Consider the following 16,790-nt stretch of genomic DNA (forward strand, 5'->3'; position numbering starts at 1 on the left):
GTTTTAATACCAACTTTTGCGCTACACCATTTTCTCATAGATCTATTTCATTAAGTGCCACAAGCTAAACAAGGATAAAAACGCACCACTTGTCTTAACAACAGTAAACAAACCGATTTCAAGTAATGTCATTGCGCTCTGACATCAGCTGTCAGTTTCAGCTGATTGTCGTGGAGCAATCTTGAAAGAATGAGACGGTGTTATAGATAGTCGTATAAACAAGACAGAGAGAAATTAATTGTAGGCCAGCGCCAAAAGGGCGCGAAACTAAGCGAGCTTCGGCATTTAGGAGAACTAGAAAAAGCTGCTCCACGTGACCAATTCTAACCAATGCGAAGGCAGGTTTGTGCCCGCCGCTAAAAGAAGGATAAGAGGGCTCGTGCACCAGAAAGCTGCTATTTGAGACCCCGTAGAGGTGTTGTCTTAAATGCAACTATTTGGTTTTTTTCTAAATGATAAAAAACAATAATTGCTGAACAGAACAACATTTTCAAATCAATTTTTGGTGGAACCGTTCGCGAGCAGTAGACCTACAAATAATACTTGGTCCAAGTCGCCATTTTGTTCTGTCCAGGATATTTTGGATGGTGTGAATTTGATTTTCTGTAAATTTTGGTTTTTTTGGAGGATTGTTAAAGTCGATTTTTGTACGGCACTTCTTTCTTATGTCAAGGATGAACCAGCAACCAAATCCCACCAATTGGGTTGTCCAAGGAACCAATGGTAAGTCCCTAAAGTTTATAGATATTGCATGCCTTATATTTGGACTACTTGAAATCTTAGTTGTAGTATTAGTGGTCATAGTTTCTTTTCTTTTAAGTTAAACATATCTGCAGACTGTGGTAACATAAACAAGTTTTTCTTCCAATAAATCCTGGTCATGGCAATTGAACCAAGTTTACTTTGAAGATCCTACATTTTAAATGTTGGTTGTTGCCTTATTTTAAAACCTGTTCCAATGTTCTTACAATGGCAGTTATTAACAAGTATAAAAAAGTCTGTCTTTGAATACATGTGGTAATTATATTAAACTATTGTCTATTCTACTCCATTATTTAGGAATCTGAAGCATAATTTCTTGAAGTGTATTCCTGCTTAAAAAAAAAACATTGATTTAGAATGCACTACATATCCAGTCCAGTTCCATACAAAATGCTAATATCACAAATTTTATAAAAAGCATAAAAAAGAAGGTAAACACTTAGGACCTTGAGTTTGACCTTTAAATTATTTTTTTTAGGGTGAAAACACTTTAGTTGGAGTATCAGATTTCAGGCAAAACATTTTGTCATTCTGACGTTTTCTATCTTGATCATTATATTTTTTATTTACAATTGACTCACAGCTTTCTCAGCTGCATATTTTACTCCAAATCCTGTTGTTTGTGATTAAAAGGAGAATAAGATCATATTGTGTCCATTAACATAAGGTTTCTTAAATGCTCTTTTTGAGGAACTTTGTTTTTCTTAGCATCTGATGCTTGTTTAATTTGCAGACAATAAGTTGACACTACTGTGGTTAAATTTGCTATATCCAAATAATTGAAATCCGGTAACCTTAACCCACTTTCAACCAAGTTCTTGAACAACCTGTGGTTTGCTGTCAAAAATGGAAAAATGTCAATCAAAGTTTGCTCCCTCTTGGATTAAAACGGACCTTGATCAATTTGGTCATCCCCTGTAAATTAAGTTAGAAAAAGATAGGATATAATCTCAACACAGAGCAAGATAGTCATATCTGTAAAGTACTCATTTAGTTTCATACTGCATTGTATTGTTTTTATTTTTTGTTTCAAATTTTATTTAGACATGACTGAAAGTGCTGTAAGATTTTACAGAATTAATCTATCTACTAATGTGGTGGTCACATGGTACTATAGTCTGTTTAATCTGGATTGGTTTTCAAACCTATACACATACCTAAATACCTGCATGATTGTGGATATGCTCCCTCCCAATTCCTTGTTCAATTCAGTTGAAAAAGAGGATTAGACTGAGTTATTCTAGCAGATAAATCTCTGACTGTACCAAATTTTGTAGTGTTTGTTCAAGTTATTAGATAGGAATTTCAATAGAGATTCCCAGAATGTGCTTTTACTCCAAGAGGGTTTTACAAGTGATTTTGTCCCTGTCAACTGTGTTTCTCGTAATTTAAACTTCAACACCACTTCTCGCAGTGACTTAATACCTTTACCAAATTTTGTAGTTTTTTTATGTTATTGGATAGGAAATTCAACGAGGATTAAAAAAATGTGCTTAAAACTGTCATTTACACACTGCAAATGGGTTGCAAAAATATTGATAAACCAAAATATCTAAAACAATAAATAACGAATCAAAACATTGTTGTTATCATACATACATTACTACTTTTGTGTAGGAAAAAACTGTACTACGCAAAAGTAGTAATGTATGTATGATAACAATAGTAGCACTGCTGAGGTTTCATGTCAATATCAATAGTGTCCAATTGCTAATTGCTTAGTTGTTCACAACAAATCATTTAGAATTTACAATGTTTTGTTGTGTCAAGTATTTTGCATCTACCCTACAGGCCCCCTAAGATTCATCTAGACTAAGATGTGATTTGACTGTGACAATAGATAGAAAAATTAAAACCTAGTCTAGGGTGCCTTTAAATATGTGGGTGTAATCGGCCCTAAGTCCATGAACTCAAAAAACAAACAAAAAATGCTTTGAAACCAAGTTCGAAACGAAACAGAGTTTACTATAAAAATTAGGTACTGCCAGTATAACCACCTCATTTGAAAAATATAGTAATCATATTTAGTCAGAATTTTAATGTTTACAATTGTAAAATAGGTAAATAGTAAAATAGGAACTATCATTAATAATCAGTGCGACCCCAAGATCGAAATAAAAGCAGGAATTGAGCAGGCCAGAAAAACATTTATTGATATGAAGCAATTTTTCACGAGATCTGAACCGAGCCTAGAACTTAGACTGCGCATGAGCAGATGTTATATATTTTCAACCTTGTTATATGGTAGTGAAGGATGGACACTCGATGCGATTACAGAGAAAAAGCTGGACGCTTTTGAGATGTATTTATACCGCCGTATGTTAAGAATATCGTGGGTGCAGAGAATCACCAACTTGGAAGTCCTTGCGCGGATGGGAAAATCAAAAGAATTGATGCTGACCACATAATGAGAGGCGAAAGGTATGAACTCTTGAGACTGATCATTGAAGGAAAAATACAAGGAAAAAGATCAGTGGGAAGAAGACAAAACCCCTGGCTGAAAGACTTAAGAAGATAGTTTGGATGTACCTCAATTGACATCTTCAGAGCTGCTACATCCAAAATAATCATTGACAATTGGATTGCCAACCTCCGGCGGGAGACGGCGGTTTAAGAAGAAGAACTGTAAAATATGCCTTTTAAAGGTGTAACTGTAGAGTACGTTTCTTTTTTGACTTGGAAGCAACGATAAGTTTTATTTGCATCACGTGCGAAAGTGACCGTTATGGGTAATAAATAAATATGTTCTTTAAGGAAGTTAGAATTTGCTAGGCTTTGAAAGAATTATTGCTGAACCCTAAAAAATGGTTCTTAGTAAATCTACGTTTGATGGGTTGTAAATGAAATTACTCTTGGGACACATCTGGCATTGGTTAATAAATTTTTGGACTTTGACAACAAATAGGATATGTTAATTAGATTTTTTTAATTCTTTCAGTTTTAATTTCTTACAGGACATCCACAGTTAGTCAAGATAGTAGAACCTTCGGGGAAGCACATAACTGGTGTAGTTTCCACAATGGGAGGAACACCAGTGAAGATAGTTAAATCTTCTATGGCCCGTGATCATCCCCAGGTGAGACATGACGTTATTTATTCCTTGCTTTGTAATATTCATTATAACACAATAAATTAAAATTTTGTGTTTATTAAAACATAAAAACAAGAAGTTGTTCATTGTTGAACTAAAACTTAATTTTTTAATCACAGATTTATCACACATCTGCATTATCTCAAGTCCAACAACAACAAATTATTCGAGGTATTCCTTCCAGTGGCAATTTAGGAACAAGTGAGCAAAGTGTTTTAGAAACTTTTTATACCATGTAACCATAAAAAATCTATTTATAGAACCTATTACGATTGGCACTCTGCCAAAAGGAACCAAAACCATACAACTTTCTAGGGCTCAAATGGTAATAGTTGCGATGACATTAAATTTTTGTAGTGAATAAAACATTTGCAGCAAAACTTTAAAGTAGCTTCTCAACCAAGCCATACTGCCCAAGCAATCTCTGTAATTCAGCACTCACCCACACAGCAGAACAAAAATATTTCGCCGCCTATTTTGGTGAGAAAGCGTACAGAGTCAGAGCCTGCTGATTATGTTCCAGAAAGGTAGTTTGTTTTTGGGCACGTATGTCGTAAATTAACAGTTTTGGTCTTCAGTAAAAGACTTCGCAAGTCTGAAAAACTAAGCCGAGGTTTGCGACACTTTTCTATGAAAGTATGTGAAAAAGTAAAAGAAAAAGTCACTACCACATATAACGAAGTGGCTGACGACTTGGTGAGGGAATTTACTGAGCAACAGAATAGTGTGAATAGCCCTGCAGCTGATCAGTATGATCAGAAGAATATTAGGCGGCGCGTGTATGATGCTCTGAACGTACTTATGGCTATGAATATTATTTCGAAGGAAAAGAAAGAGATTCGATGGATTGGATTGCCCACTAATTCACTGCAGGTTAGTTCTGATTCGTGTTAATAATAACAATAAAAAACATAAATACTAAAAAGGAATTGCAACAATTGGAGAAAGAAGTTCATAAGAAATCTCTTAGTATCAAAGAGAAAGAGAAGCAATTTTACGAGCTGATAACAAGCCAGATTGCTTTTAAAAGTCTGGCGCAGAGGAATAAAGAGGCGGAAAAAATTTACGGACCGCCAGGACCAAATTCTTACATTCAGCTGCCCTTCATCACCATTAATACCAATAAAAAGACTGTAATTAACTGTAGTATCTCAAATGACAAGTAAGCTTAATTCTTAAGCTTAGAAGAAATCACTTATTTGACGTTTTTAGGATGGAATACGTGCTGCAGTTCAATGATAAGTTTGAAATTAGCGACGATCTAGATATATTAAAACAAATAGGAATGTTACACGGTAAGCTTACCTTCAAATCATTGAATGAGTTTGTATAAGTTTGTTATGTATGGTATATGACAGGTCTTGACACGGGGAAATGTTCGAAAGAAGATTTGGAACGAATAAAGACCCTTGTTCCTGAATCACTCTGGCCATATGTTGAAAGTAAGTATAATTATTATCTTTTTATTTGTATCAACACATCTTTAATATACCTATAGTATAGTCGTCGGTATTAATTCGGCCGTTGCACGTCATTGACATTTAACGCGCATAGTTGCCAGATGCTTTTTATCATCTCAACACAAACTTTGCTTGTTTTGATATGGAAACTGCCAGAACCATTAAGAAATTTAAAAATCGAAAAGGCGTTGCTGAAGTTTTTTTTCAAGGAGTTTGATGCCGCAAGCAGAATTTTGCTATCGGTTTTCTTGTAATTGTCAAGTTTTGACTTTTTGACATTTTCGACAATTCCCTGTAACTTCGTTATTATGAGAGTTTGGTGAAAATAGAATTTTACATTATTAAGCCAATTTTTTAAGTAGATTACGATTATGTTAATATTACTTTTATTGATTTGCTATATTTTAAGCTGAACTACTTTTTTAAATTCGAGTCATATTTTATTTTTACCTCATCAGAAAGAATATTTTCTAAAAGTGATGGGAAAGAACACACAGCCTTCTCCACAAAAAATTTATTCAAACCCCTCAAATATATTCAAATATATATTCAAACCCCACATAAGTACCCATCTTCAGGAGCCCATATGACAAGGTGAAACGCCGGCTATCTTTCTTTAAAGGGGAGACAGCAAGACCCAAGTTTGAAATGAATATGCCGTAAGGTGTATTTAACACACATTGATTATGTTAATTAGTTAAGGTTTACATTAGTTTTTAGTGTTTTTCTTTTCTCCATAATAAGATTTTTTATACTTCTTTAAATGCGACAGTAATGTTTGGCCTTACGGCATATTAATTTCAAACTTGGGTCTTGCTGTCTCCCCTTTAAAGAAAGATAGCCGGCGTTTCACCTTGTCATATGGGCTCCTGAAGATGGGTACTTATGTGCCCAAAACATATGTCGAGCAACCCCTCTAACATTTTAGGGGTTTGAATAAATTTTTTGTGGAGAAGGCTGTGTGTTCTTTTCCATCACTTTTACACTTACACCTCCACTTTGAGAAAAATGGACTACAAGACAACTAAGATAAAATTAGTATTTATTGAATTATTTTGTCATTTATGAAGCAAATCATAAGTTATCACTAAAATCAGAATAAAACGTACTATTTGGTGGGCTAAAAATCCAATAACGAACCAAACGAAATGTCGTGTGCCAAATTTTAATCCATCATCAAATACCTGGGAAAATGTGGCAATGGAAAGATACTTTTAGTTTTGGGATATCTCTTCTAATAAGGTTAGAAATAAATAAAAACAAGAAATGAAATTTTCAGTTTTTTTCGGATATCTTCGGAAATACTCGGAAAAAAGAAATTTTAACAATGCACAGAAGCTAGACAGAAGAAAAGTACGAATTGCCTATCTCTATTAATAAGGGAACTTGCCATTTCAATGCGTCTAATTTGGCCTACCTTGTATACAGACTAACGCACTACTTCACTAATCAATAACGACTATTAACTGTAAATACACTTGAATAATATGGGATATAACGCAAGATTTGAAAAGCAATTTTCATCACAATAAAACCAGCAAACTGTGCTAACAGGCAATCTGTCACACAACTCTTTAAAAATCGAGATTTAGTTGGTCACGTTTGTATCCAATCTGCGTCTGTTTAAATAACTGTGTGTGAAAAAGAGAGCGCAATATTCAGCAACTAATTACTTAGGATAAAAATCCTAAATGCCTAAAAACTATCTTGTTAATGCAGGATTAGGAACTGGATCTAAAGATCCTCTAGAACACATCTTAGAATCGTCGAGCGCCAGCTGTTCTACGATGCCCCATATGTCGGACTTCGTCGAAGCCACGCTCGAAGAGGAAAACTCGCGCCAGAGCAGCACGAACGATCCCGAAATGTCCCCCGCGCAGCAGGATTATTCCGAAGACGAAGCTGACTCGGACCTTGACAGCGACGATCTCAATTAGCTTGTACATTATCTGAAAGAAGTAATGTATTACAGTTTTTTTTTTTTAGTTATCGTTTGGGTGACGTAAATGTGCGCATAGGGTATAAGGTGTCTCATCTCAAACAGTTGTTGAGTGTCTGGGTTCGAAATATTGTAAAAAGATCAAGTTTGCTAGATGAGATCGGCAATAGCAAACTTTTAAAACTTTTATATTTGGGGATGTTGGCAGGAAGTTTTAAAAACTTAAAAATTGTTATGGGATACCTATGCTAGGTCTCTTACGACGAAAGACACCGATCCATATAAGAAAAACTACAAACAGGAAAGTTGTGAAAATTTGACAATATAGTAAAGTCAGCAGGCCTAATTTAACTAAAGTACAGGGCGATTATTTATATTTTACCCAATAGCAAACTACGTTAATTTTGACCTGACAGCATAGTTTAAATTAGCAAAGTTGCAGTATTTTTATTGAATTGGCAGATATTGAGGTCAAAATTAGCAAATCACTATTTGTGAGGCATATTTTGATGGTTTTAAAAAGAACAACCTGTATTTTATTTACCCAATTGGGTTTAAAAATATTTTACTGAGGTTCTGTTAGGAACTTTTCAAAAAGTAAGGTTTTTTCTTAAAAATTGAAAACAAAGAATAATTAAAATTTTAGTGGTAATAGTTACATTTGAACTCTTAATAGAACATTTGAAGTTTTGGTGAATTTTTATGGCTAAAATGTTAAAAATCAGTCAAGATTCATAAAAATTGGTTTGACCAACTGTTTTCAATCGTTATAGTAAACTTTCAAGATCAAAACATAGAAAAATGGTCATATATTATAAAAGTTTACATACCGGACCATTTGCAATCATTTTAGTATTTTTTCAATGGCTAAACGTTAAAAAATAGTCAAATATGATAATTGACGACACTACAGTTACTACGGACCATAGACTAAATGATAAGTATAGACAAACAGTGGCAATGGAACTGAAATAGTATATTGCATTAGGAGTACAAAAATAACGGTTTTTCCGTGCGCGTATTACCAATTCAGGAAGTCATGCAAGCACGGAAAACCTATTTTTGGACGAATTATGAACGATATTTTTCATTATATTTCTTTGAAAACGAAGGCATAAAATTAAAATTGCTGCAAGGTGTATTGGCGTTTCAAGTTAAGATCGCAGCGCAAGTTGAACTCAAATCGGGCAACCCGTTCCTAACCTAACATTATAAATAATATGACACTGTCACTTCATATTTATGATAAATTTCTAACCAAAATCAACGTAAACAAACGGAGAAATGACAGCTGGAATGCCCGAAACTGTTTTCAAAACTGATCACCAGAGGGAGTATCTCTTATCTTGAAACGTCAATAGCTGCTATAAATTGCGATTTTATTTTATAATTGTCATTTTCTAGCCAAATAAATAATTATAAAAATGACACCTGTTTAAATTAAAAATGCTACTGGGTGATAGCTATGATATAGGGACATAAAAGCCGTTTTGCTCTATTCTCATCTGTCTCAATTGAGACAGTATCTCGAAAACGGTTGAGTAGGTATAGTTCAAGTTATGACGCATGAAATGGTCATGGTGGGATGGCAGCAGGACATGAAGTCCTTGTGTTTCTCTTCTTGTCCTGCTGCCGCCCCGCCAGATGAGTAGTTTATACACTCAAAACATGTTGGGCAGCATCTAGCTGCTAATAAATATTTTGTGAAGACCGACTTTGTGCTTTTTTGCTTAAACTTACAATACAGCTCCACTTTGTGAAGATGGACTGCTTCTTTTCAATACTTTAAATTGTTAGGAGTACTTTTAAAATATGATAACGTCCATAAGTTCCATTTAGTATAAGCAAATTTGTCTACTTCCGGTATAACCAAAAGTGTCATGACATTGAAAATATTTTAATGGGATTGGGCATGTTGGCTTCACTATGTTGCTAAATTCTTATTTATACTTTCTTTATAGTGATCGAGGTTTTTCCTGGTGGGTCTACCTAAGAAATTTCCGGAAAAAGCACTTCTGAACCAAGCACTATAATGACAATATGTGTCTTGAGCTTTTAGCGAAAATTTGTTTTTTTTTATTGGTAATGCACGTGTATATGATTAAAAAAGAAAGATTGCTTATAAATTGATTCGAATAGTCTAGTATCAGACCTAGTATTTTTATACGATTTTTCAACCAAACTCTTAATAACATTTAGCTACTCCAGGTTGTAGGATTGCTGGTCAATTACAGTAATTAAGTTTTTTTTTTCTTATTTCAAATTTTATTGACTAAAGATTAAAGAATTTGCATTATGTTTTTTTTTTGCTCGGACCCACATTATTTATCAACTATAAGTAATGGTACATATAAGGTGCGTCAGATTTCTGACATTAAAATATTACCATCTATGTGAAATGCCAAAAGTTAATATTAAGACAGATATGGAGTATTAAAGTTGTGAAATTTTATTTTCGGTTTTTTATAGTACTCTCACAGCCTTTTGATATAAATTACTGAAAATTGCTAGAAAAGGGTTTTGCCAGGTGAGTATTTTGACTGCTGAAAGCTCCAACTTTTTTCTGTGCAACTGTATTGGTCATATTACTTCAAAATATATTTTCTTTGTAAATATGGAGTGCTAATCTAAATTGAAACGTGTCAAAACTATGTCAGAACTTGTTACTGTTCTCTCTAAGTACAACGTTGCTAATGAATTCACTTACGTATTTTTTTGGAAAGAACACCCCCAGCGTTTATGAATTTTGCTTCTTAAACTGTGATTTTTGCAAAACAATAACCTTAGTGTGTGCCTTAACTAAATAACTTCTCCATGGTGGTCCTTAAAAGAACCTTTACTAGGTTGACCTTATTATCTTTGTAGATTTTGCAGTTGCATTATGATTATAGAGTCTATCAAATTTAAAAAATAAACAGGAGATAGAAAACTTAGAATTTAATTTTTGAACTGGGTTTTCAAGACTGCGCACTTTTAAAGCGAGAATTGAAATGTCTGCTATTTTCATTCATTCTTGGAGCAATTATAATCACAAAGTAGTGGTGTTCTATCAACTCCGTCAATTAGAATAGTAGAATGTTTACCAAAAACAAGTACAACAACCAAATCAAAAATCAGTTCTAAATTACTGAAAATAAATGATAATTTGATGTTCATTTAAAATTACACAGAAGTTAGTTATCTCTTACATAGGTAAAATAGTTATTGTTTGATTAATATTCTGGAGCATATTACTATTACTTTTTGAGGTGCTACGTACAGATGGAAAATTCTCAGGAATTTACTTTTAGTGAATATGCCAAGTGAATTTAAGATTTTTAGAACAATTTAACAGAATTATGAAGAAAATGCACAGCAAAGCTTAAACAAATTTATTTAAAATGTAGTCTTTGGAATTTGGAGAAACCACTCACACACACAATAGCTGTTTGTATTTGTAAATTTCAAACAGGCATCTTTGAGAAAAGAAACGCAAAGTATGTATGATATTCAACTTTTTCAAATGCAAAGTACTGTACGTATATTTTATCTGTGGAATTAATTATCATAATTTTTTTTTGCTAATTGAGAGTAGTAAAGAGTATCAAATGGCATGTTCAATGTCTCATAGAACTCAACACTTTCTTCGTTTCCACTAGCTTGTTATTTGGTTAATATAGATTTATTCCACAGATACATCTTTATTAACCAAGTAACAATCGAGAGGTGTTAAAGTTTTTATGACATGCTTAAAACGTCATGTTTTTATTGTAGTAAAAAGCAAGCATTTATTCAAAACCTTCAAATAAATTACTGAGAATTTAACGAAAAAGCAATCCAACATTTTTAGAGGATATTTGTAAAAGAAAATCTATGAGAAAATTACTTTAGGTTATCTCTAGTGATACGTATGACCATTTCAGTTGCGCAGAAAAACTTGTAGTCTCTTTAAGCAGTCGAGATGATTGCAGAGGTAGTTTGCCCTGCCAGTTACAATAAAATAGACCGTAATCATGTGAACAACCACTGAAAATATAATAAAAAATCGAAAATAAAGATGGAAATTTAACATGCTGCATATTTCTTAATATTAAATTTCGGCTTAAACGATTCAGCGATAGCGTAATATTTAATGTGAGGAACCTGCTGTAGCTCTATGTATCATTACTTATGGTCCATCCTGTATAATGTGTTTTATATAATTATTATGATTTGCAGCAAGATACACTTCACGACCATGAATTTCCTCATAGTGACAATAACTTGTTTAAGGTGTTTAGCTGGAAGAATTATACTTAGATGATCTGAAGTCCTTGAGGAAATTACCATTTACCATCTCTGCTGATTGTTTATATTTTATTGTACTGTTAATAAGTTTCTTTAATTAGTAAGTATAGGAATTAAATAGTACTTTTACTATGCACAATCTAAATTAGGATCGGTTCTACATTTACGATAATAATTATTACAAGTGTGAGGGATAAGATTCGCCGTGAGGGTATATTAGGAGTATCCAAAGAACGGTCAAACATTTGTTTAATATTGTTTGTTTTTATTTGGAAGTGTTGTTAGTTAGATGATCCAAACTCTCACATATTTGCGATTTTGCCCTATCAACCGAAAAAAAGTTCTAACGTTTGATTTTCAAATAGCTTTCAGCTCGAAATACACACTGCTTTTTTGATGATTTTCAATCGAAGCTTGCGAGCCCTCTAGACGATCAGTCGTCAAAAAAACATATACAGTGTGTCCAAAATAAGGATGCACTCCAAGGGAATCTCTGAAACTGTAAAGATACGAGTCTACTGGATACATTTTGTATCCTACTAAGTGTGGACCACCAACAGGAAACATTAGTTGCTATACAAAAGTCTGTACTGGTACTGGTCTCCTACCTTGAACTCAAGGAACTCAGAACGAAGAACTCAAGGTGCACCACGCTTCTGCAATCGAAGAAAACTAAGTAAAACCTTCACATCTGATCGAACTTGGCACGCTTTTCAGGGCTGGCTGATTCAGAATGCCTCCACTGGGACGATTGAGCCTTAGATTCGATGTCATAACTGTATTCGTCATCTGTTAAGACTCTTTTAAGTAAATCTAGGTCATCGTTGTCATCAGTCAATAGCTCTTGGCCGATGCTCATGCGACGGTTCTTTTCGTCAAAATTGGGCAATTTCGGAATAAACTTCGCTTACACACGTCTCATGCCCGAAACATCCGTTAAAATTGGTTGGCCCGAATCAAGTGTGATGCCAATATCAGCAACTTCTCTGAAGGGAATTCGACGATTTTCCAACAATATTTTCAGTTGTTGGCGCGTTAGAACGTCGAATTTGTGTCTTCTCGGCCTACTTGGAAGAGTTTGTACCACTTCTACACATTTTTTTTTGTCTGTGTGGAATGGAATCAAGTGTTTTGAAACACTTGATTCCATTTTAACACAAAACTCTTTGATCCGTGTTTTAGGACAGCAGAATATCGCTATACACTGGAAATTGTGCACAGATGTTCGATACCAGTGTACCAAAATAACATAAAAACATCAAAGTCCAACGGACGTAGCCGACGAAATTTTAAGGCAACTTATTTTCTGCTCACACCTCGTAAAAAAAATAGTAAAATTTCTGTAATGCATATTTAGCGTAGTCGGTGTATTTTTTGACGCTCTATAGCCCGATATTAATCTGTACCATCGTTTCTGAGACGCCTTATATATTACAATTAGGTACCAAGTTACTGAGCGGATTATGAGGAATGCAAAAATTGGCAGTTCTTATCGGTACGATCGGAAAACATTGCAAATCGAAAATATTTTACACTTTAGGACCAACCTAGGCTACACTCCAAATGACATAAACAGTATGTTAAGCCGTTCTCTAGATATACTTCTCATATGCCATCATCGTAAACCCTGTATAGATGACATATTTTTTTATAGTACGATTGCAGAACCGTTATATTGTACAAAATATGATAGACTCATCTATTATTTAATCTTCGGACTGGTATGAAAAACTGCATGTGTAGAGAGAATCCCAAATAGTACGTACTGTCCTAATAAGATGCCATTTTGATTTATTGCATTATTACATCTATTATTTTACTACTAACATACACATAAGAATAATTACTGTACCTATATTGTATATATAAGAATTCAAGCACGCAACCACTGAAAAATTATTATTAATATTATTATTATTGTAAAAAAAATAAATTTTACACTGTTTTGATCTGTGATCGTTATAATTAAATTATACAAGGAAAGGATGCATACCTTGATGCATACTTTATAGTACCAAGGATCCTACTAAGCGCATTTTCCGAATTAGCCAGTTTTATCAGAACAATAAGCCATTCCCAAAATAAAAAACTAAATCAACATATAAATTGTTTTATTTATTGCAAATCGTCGTCATCGTACAAGTCTTCAAAATCTATAGAAAAAATATAATATACTAAACATTACACAAATCAATAAAATTACCATTGAAGAAATCCGCATGAACTGCCTTCTCATTGGCCGTAAGATCTATTAGAAGCGAAGCAGATCCTCCCGCCTAAGGAAAAAAGTGTCTTAATTAAAACTTAAACACACAACTAGGAGCAATAACAACTTTACACATGGTGAATTTAAAGAAAAACGTTTGTTTAAACTTTATACAGTTCGAGTCTCTATAATAAATTATTTAAATCCAAATATGGTTTTCCTTTGAAAATATGGACGGACTCTTGGATTAGTATTTTAATGGCAATGGTAAATTTGTATGGCTATTTTTTTAAAGGGCACGGGTTTTCAGTTCTGCGACGCTTTTGAGGATTGACAGACATAATTTTAACTTTTGTTACTATTGTATTTTTATTACATTTTTTAAATCTTTTAATGTTTTAAGCAGTTACATTTTATTATGTTATATAAAAATGAAATAAATGGATTATTATTATTCATTATTAATTAAGAAACATTCTAAAACATCCTGAAGCATTGACCTAAACAACAAGAACCTAAAAATGTAAAAAAATAACAAAAACAGTGACTGTAACTAAAGTTTTTTTTCCCACTTTGACTGTCTATGGACATCCTGTATAGTCTTATCAGACATGTGGTTTGATTCCAGATTATGTAACAGATAATATTGGATTTACACCCAATTAAGAATGACAGTTGGAAAGCTGCTGCCATTTTGAGATTGAGTACTGAAGTTGTCTATATCTAAAAAAAAATTGGATAATTGGGTACTACTACATAGAACCCTTAACAATCAATACTACAGTTTAAGCATCAAGTCAAATCTTTGACTTCCAATTAAAATATGCTTCCTTATTGTTCTTAATACTTAATGTTCTATTGTGTTATTGCCTGGTGTTCTAAAAGGCTGAAATAATTGCCACCCTTTAGGGCCGGTATTTCCGTCTGCTGATAACTATTTGGCCACTAAAGTGTATTCCAAACATTACCTAATTGTCGAATAAGTTGCATCCCTATTTCATTGCAACTTTATTTGTCGAATTGTTATTTGATGGATTGAAAAGATGCATTATGAAGCCCTTTAAACGCAATCTATTTGAACAAGCAGAAGGGACATATTTTGTGACCATAAAATGAAAATAATAAGCAAGAAAGGTCAGCAATAGTAGATTATAAATAGGTGTCTCTGGGTATAAAGTAGTTAATAACTATTTGGCCACTAAAGTGTATCCCAAAGATTAATTGTTGAATAAGTGTCTAATTTGTCATTTCTTCGGAATCTCTGTCTGTTAATTAAGCCCTCCAAAGACAATTTATTTGAAGAATTGGAAGATTCCTCTTTCCTGATCATGAAATGGAAAAACCAAATAAGAAAAAGTTATTATAGAAGATTTATCATTATCAGGTGTCCCTATGTAATTATAATTACACAGTAGGTACTTGCCCATCTATCTGGTCTAGAAAAATAAAAAAACGGATGCAGTAACTTGCAAGCAAAAAAGGAAACTTAAGGAAATATTAATTTAGAATTCTATAATCAAAATTGTAAAAAAATATTATTATTATAAAAACAATCTTAAGTTCTGGAAAGAAAGTATGATGTATTGGTGAGGGAAATAACCCTCTTTTTTAATCTAAAGAAATGTAGGAACAAGTTAGAATACTATAAAACTGAAAGAGGACATCCATTCTCACAAACCTTCTTCAATGTGTCTTAAAAATGTTCTTTGAATTACTTTATTATTTGTATGCAAAATCAATGCAACTAAGTTTTATTTGTCTAATGTATTTATAGGGAAGTTTATTGACAGATGAAAATACAGGCTCTTTATGTAACAAATAAAAAATCTTCTAATAAACTGGGTTATTGGTTGAATAAAGTATGTTTGGCGATTGATTACACAACTAAGTTTTATTTATCTAATATATTTTCAAGAAAGTTTATAGGCAGATGGCAATACAGGCCCTTAGTCCATTTAAAATCAGAATGAATAAGCCTAGCCATCTAAATTGACTACAATTGATTCGGCTCTGAACAACAGTGATACTAGACAAATGGTAGCTAATTGAGGCTATTCCTTTTGGAAAAAGGACCACTTTAAAATACTAACTAGCCTACTAATAATAACAAATTGCAATTGGTATTAATTAGTAACTAACATTTGACCTTTAAAAATAATATAACAATACAAATTGAAATTAATTCTGACATGTTACCTCATCAAAGTCCATATAAGGGCCAGCGCCCTCCGGAAACATTTCGTCTGCTACAATTGCTGGTTTCATATTTATCTAATTGTATTTTCTAAATATGAAAAGTACGACTTTAAGTAAAAAATGGGGAAAGAAACCCAGACCCAGAACCAGTCTAGTGTCCAGTATTTATTTTCACAAAAAGTTTGGTTAGATTTCCGAAAAATATTAAATGTTTTGACATTTGACAGTTTGATACCATTAAGATTGAAATTACAAATTAAGGCTGCATTCGTTTTCAAGCTCCATGGAGCGAGCAAAGCGTTTTTAACGTCATGATGACGTAATTTGACAGTTGGATAAATTACGCTTTTGGCAAATTACGTCATCGTGACGTCAAAAACGCTTTGCTCGCTCCATGGAGCTTGAAAACGAATGCGGCCTAAGATTACAGTTCGCAGTGCCATCTAGCCTGAACTTAGGTATTAATCTCTACTACATTGATCCTTTCTAATCTTAGGAGAAGTCCTCTGTTGATTTTGATTACATTTATTCAGTTTAATTTGTATTATCAAGACTATTATTAACGCTAATCATTTATTTAAATTATCACAGTTTATAAATTTTTTTTAATTTCTGTACGCTGTGATTTTGGGCGTTCTGATGCGGCATGCGGCAGATGTGATACTACACATAAAGTATTAAGTATATGGGGTATCATCACTTTTTCCTGTCAAACCAAACAAAAAAATTGTTTTGACATTTTTATCTGGCAAAGTTTTTTAGATATCGTCAGTTTTTTAAGCTGCTGCAAAAAACTACATAAGAAATCAAATTTTATTTTTTAATTTTAAAATGCAAAAGTTATTGTAACGAGAAAAGATAAACTAGAAA

General features: G+C 33.1%; 2 protein-coding genes across 3 annotated transcripts; one reads left to right on the forward strand and one right to left on the reverse strand.

The window, feature by feature from the left end:
* Positions 1 to 308: 308 nt before the first annotated feature.
* Positions 309 to 13,624, forward strand: Dp (transcription factor Dp). Of its 2 annotated transcripts, XM_081977719.1 has the most exons (11): positions 313 to 723; positions 3,717 to 3,838; positions 3,973 to 4,054; positions 4,114 to 4,178; positions 4,229 to 4,380; positions 4,432 to 4,726; positions 4,780 to 5,015; positions 5,066 to 5,148; positions 5,212 to 5,295; positions 7,033 to 7,271; positions 11,450 to 13,624. In XM_081977719.1, exons 1-10 carry the CDS (start codon positions 666 to 668, stop codon positions 7,248 to 7,250), a joined length of 1,395 nt encoding a protein of 464 aa, XP_081833845.1. In that variant the 5' UTR covers positions 313 to 665; the 3' UTR covers positions 7,251 to 7,271; positions 11,450 to 13,624. The 2 variants fall into 2 exon arrangements, with proteins under 2 accessions (XP_081833846.1, XP_081833845.1); XM_081977720.1 differs by lacking the exons at positions 7,033 to 7,271; positions 11,450 to 13,624 and adding an exon at positions 5,352 to 5,415 and having other exon boundaries at positions 309 to 723.
* LOC145727879 (COP9 signalosome complex subunit 9) lies at positions 13,613 to 16,118 on the reverse strand. Its single transcript, XM_081977729.1, has 3 exons — positions 15,921 to 16,118; positions 13,722 to 13,794; positions 13,613 to 13,671 (listed from the first exon to the last, which is right to left on the reverse strand). The coding sequence occupies exons 1-3, from the start codon at positions 15,987 to 15,989 to the stop codon at positions 13,634 to 13,636; spliced, it is 180 nt and encodes a 59-aa protein (XP_081833855.1). The 5' UTR covers positions 15,990 to 16,118; the 3' UTR covers positions 13,613 to 13,633.
* Positions 16,119 to 16,790: the final 672 nt, after the last annotated feature.

Source organism: Ips typographus, linkage group LG4, assembly GCF_016097725.1.
Source record: "Ips typographus isolate SLU linkage group LG4, UJ_Ityp_2.0, whole genome shotgun sequence".
Classification (NCBI taxonomy): domain Eukaryota; kingdom Metazoa; phylum Arthropoda; class Insecta; order Coleoptera; family Curculionidae; genus Ips; species Ips typographus.

What these genes read in the sequence shown, in the direction of transcription:
- Dp (XM_081977719.1), top strand. Translation starts at nt 666, where the DNA reads ATGTCAAGGATGAACCAGCAACCAAATCCCACCAATTGGGTTGTCCAA. An exon ending in TGCCCACTAATTCACTGCAG is followed by an intron (nt 4,727 to 4,779) that starts GTTAGTTCTGAT and finishes AATACTAAAAAG; the next exon opens with GAATTGCAACAATTGGAGAA. An exon ending in TGTAGTATCTCAAATGACAA is followed by an intron (nt 5,016 to 5,065) that starts GTAAGCTTAATT and finishes TGACGTTTTTAG; the next exon opens with GATGGAATACGTGCTGCAGT.
- LOC145727879 (XM_081977729.1), bottom strand. Translation starts at nt 15,989, where the DNA reads ATGAAACCAGCAATTGTAGCAGACGAAATGTTTCCGGAGGGCGCTGGC. An exon ending in CTTATATGGACTTTGATGAG is followed by an intron (nt 13,795 to 15,920) that starts GTAACATGTCAG and finishes TTTTTTCCTTAG; the next exon opens with GCGGGAGGATCTGCTTCGCT. An exon ending in TCATGCGGATTTCTTCAATG is followed by an intron (nt 13,672 to 13,721) that starts GTAATTTTATTG and finishes TTTTTTCTATAG; the next exon opens with ATTTTGAAGACTTGTACGAT.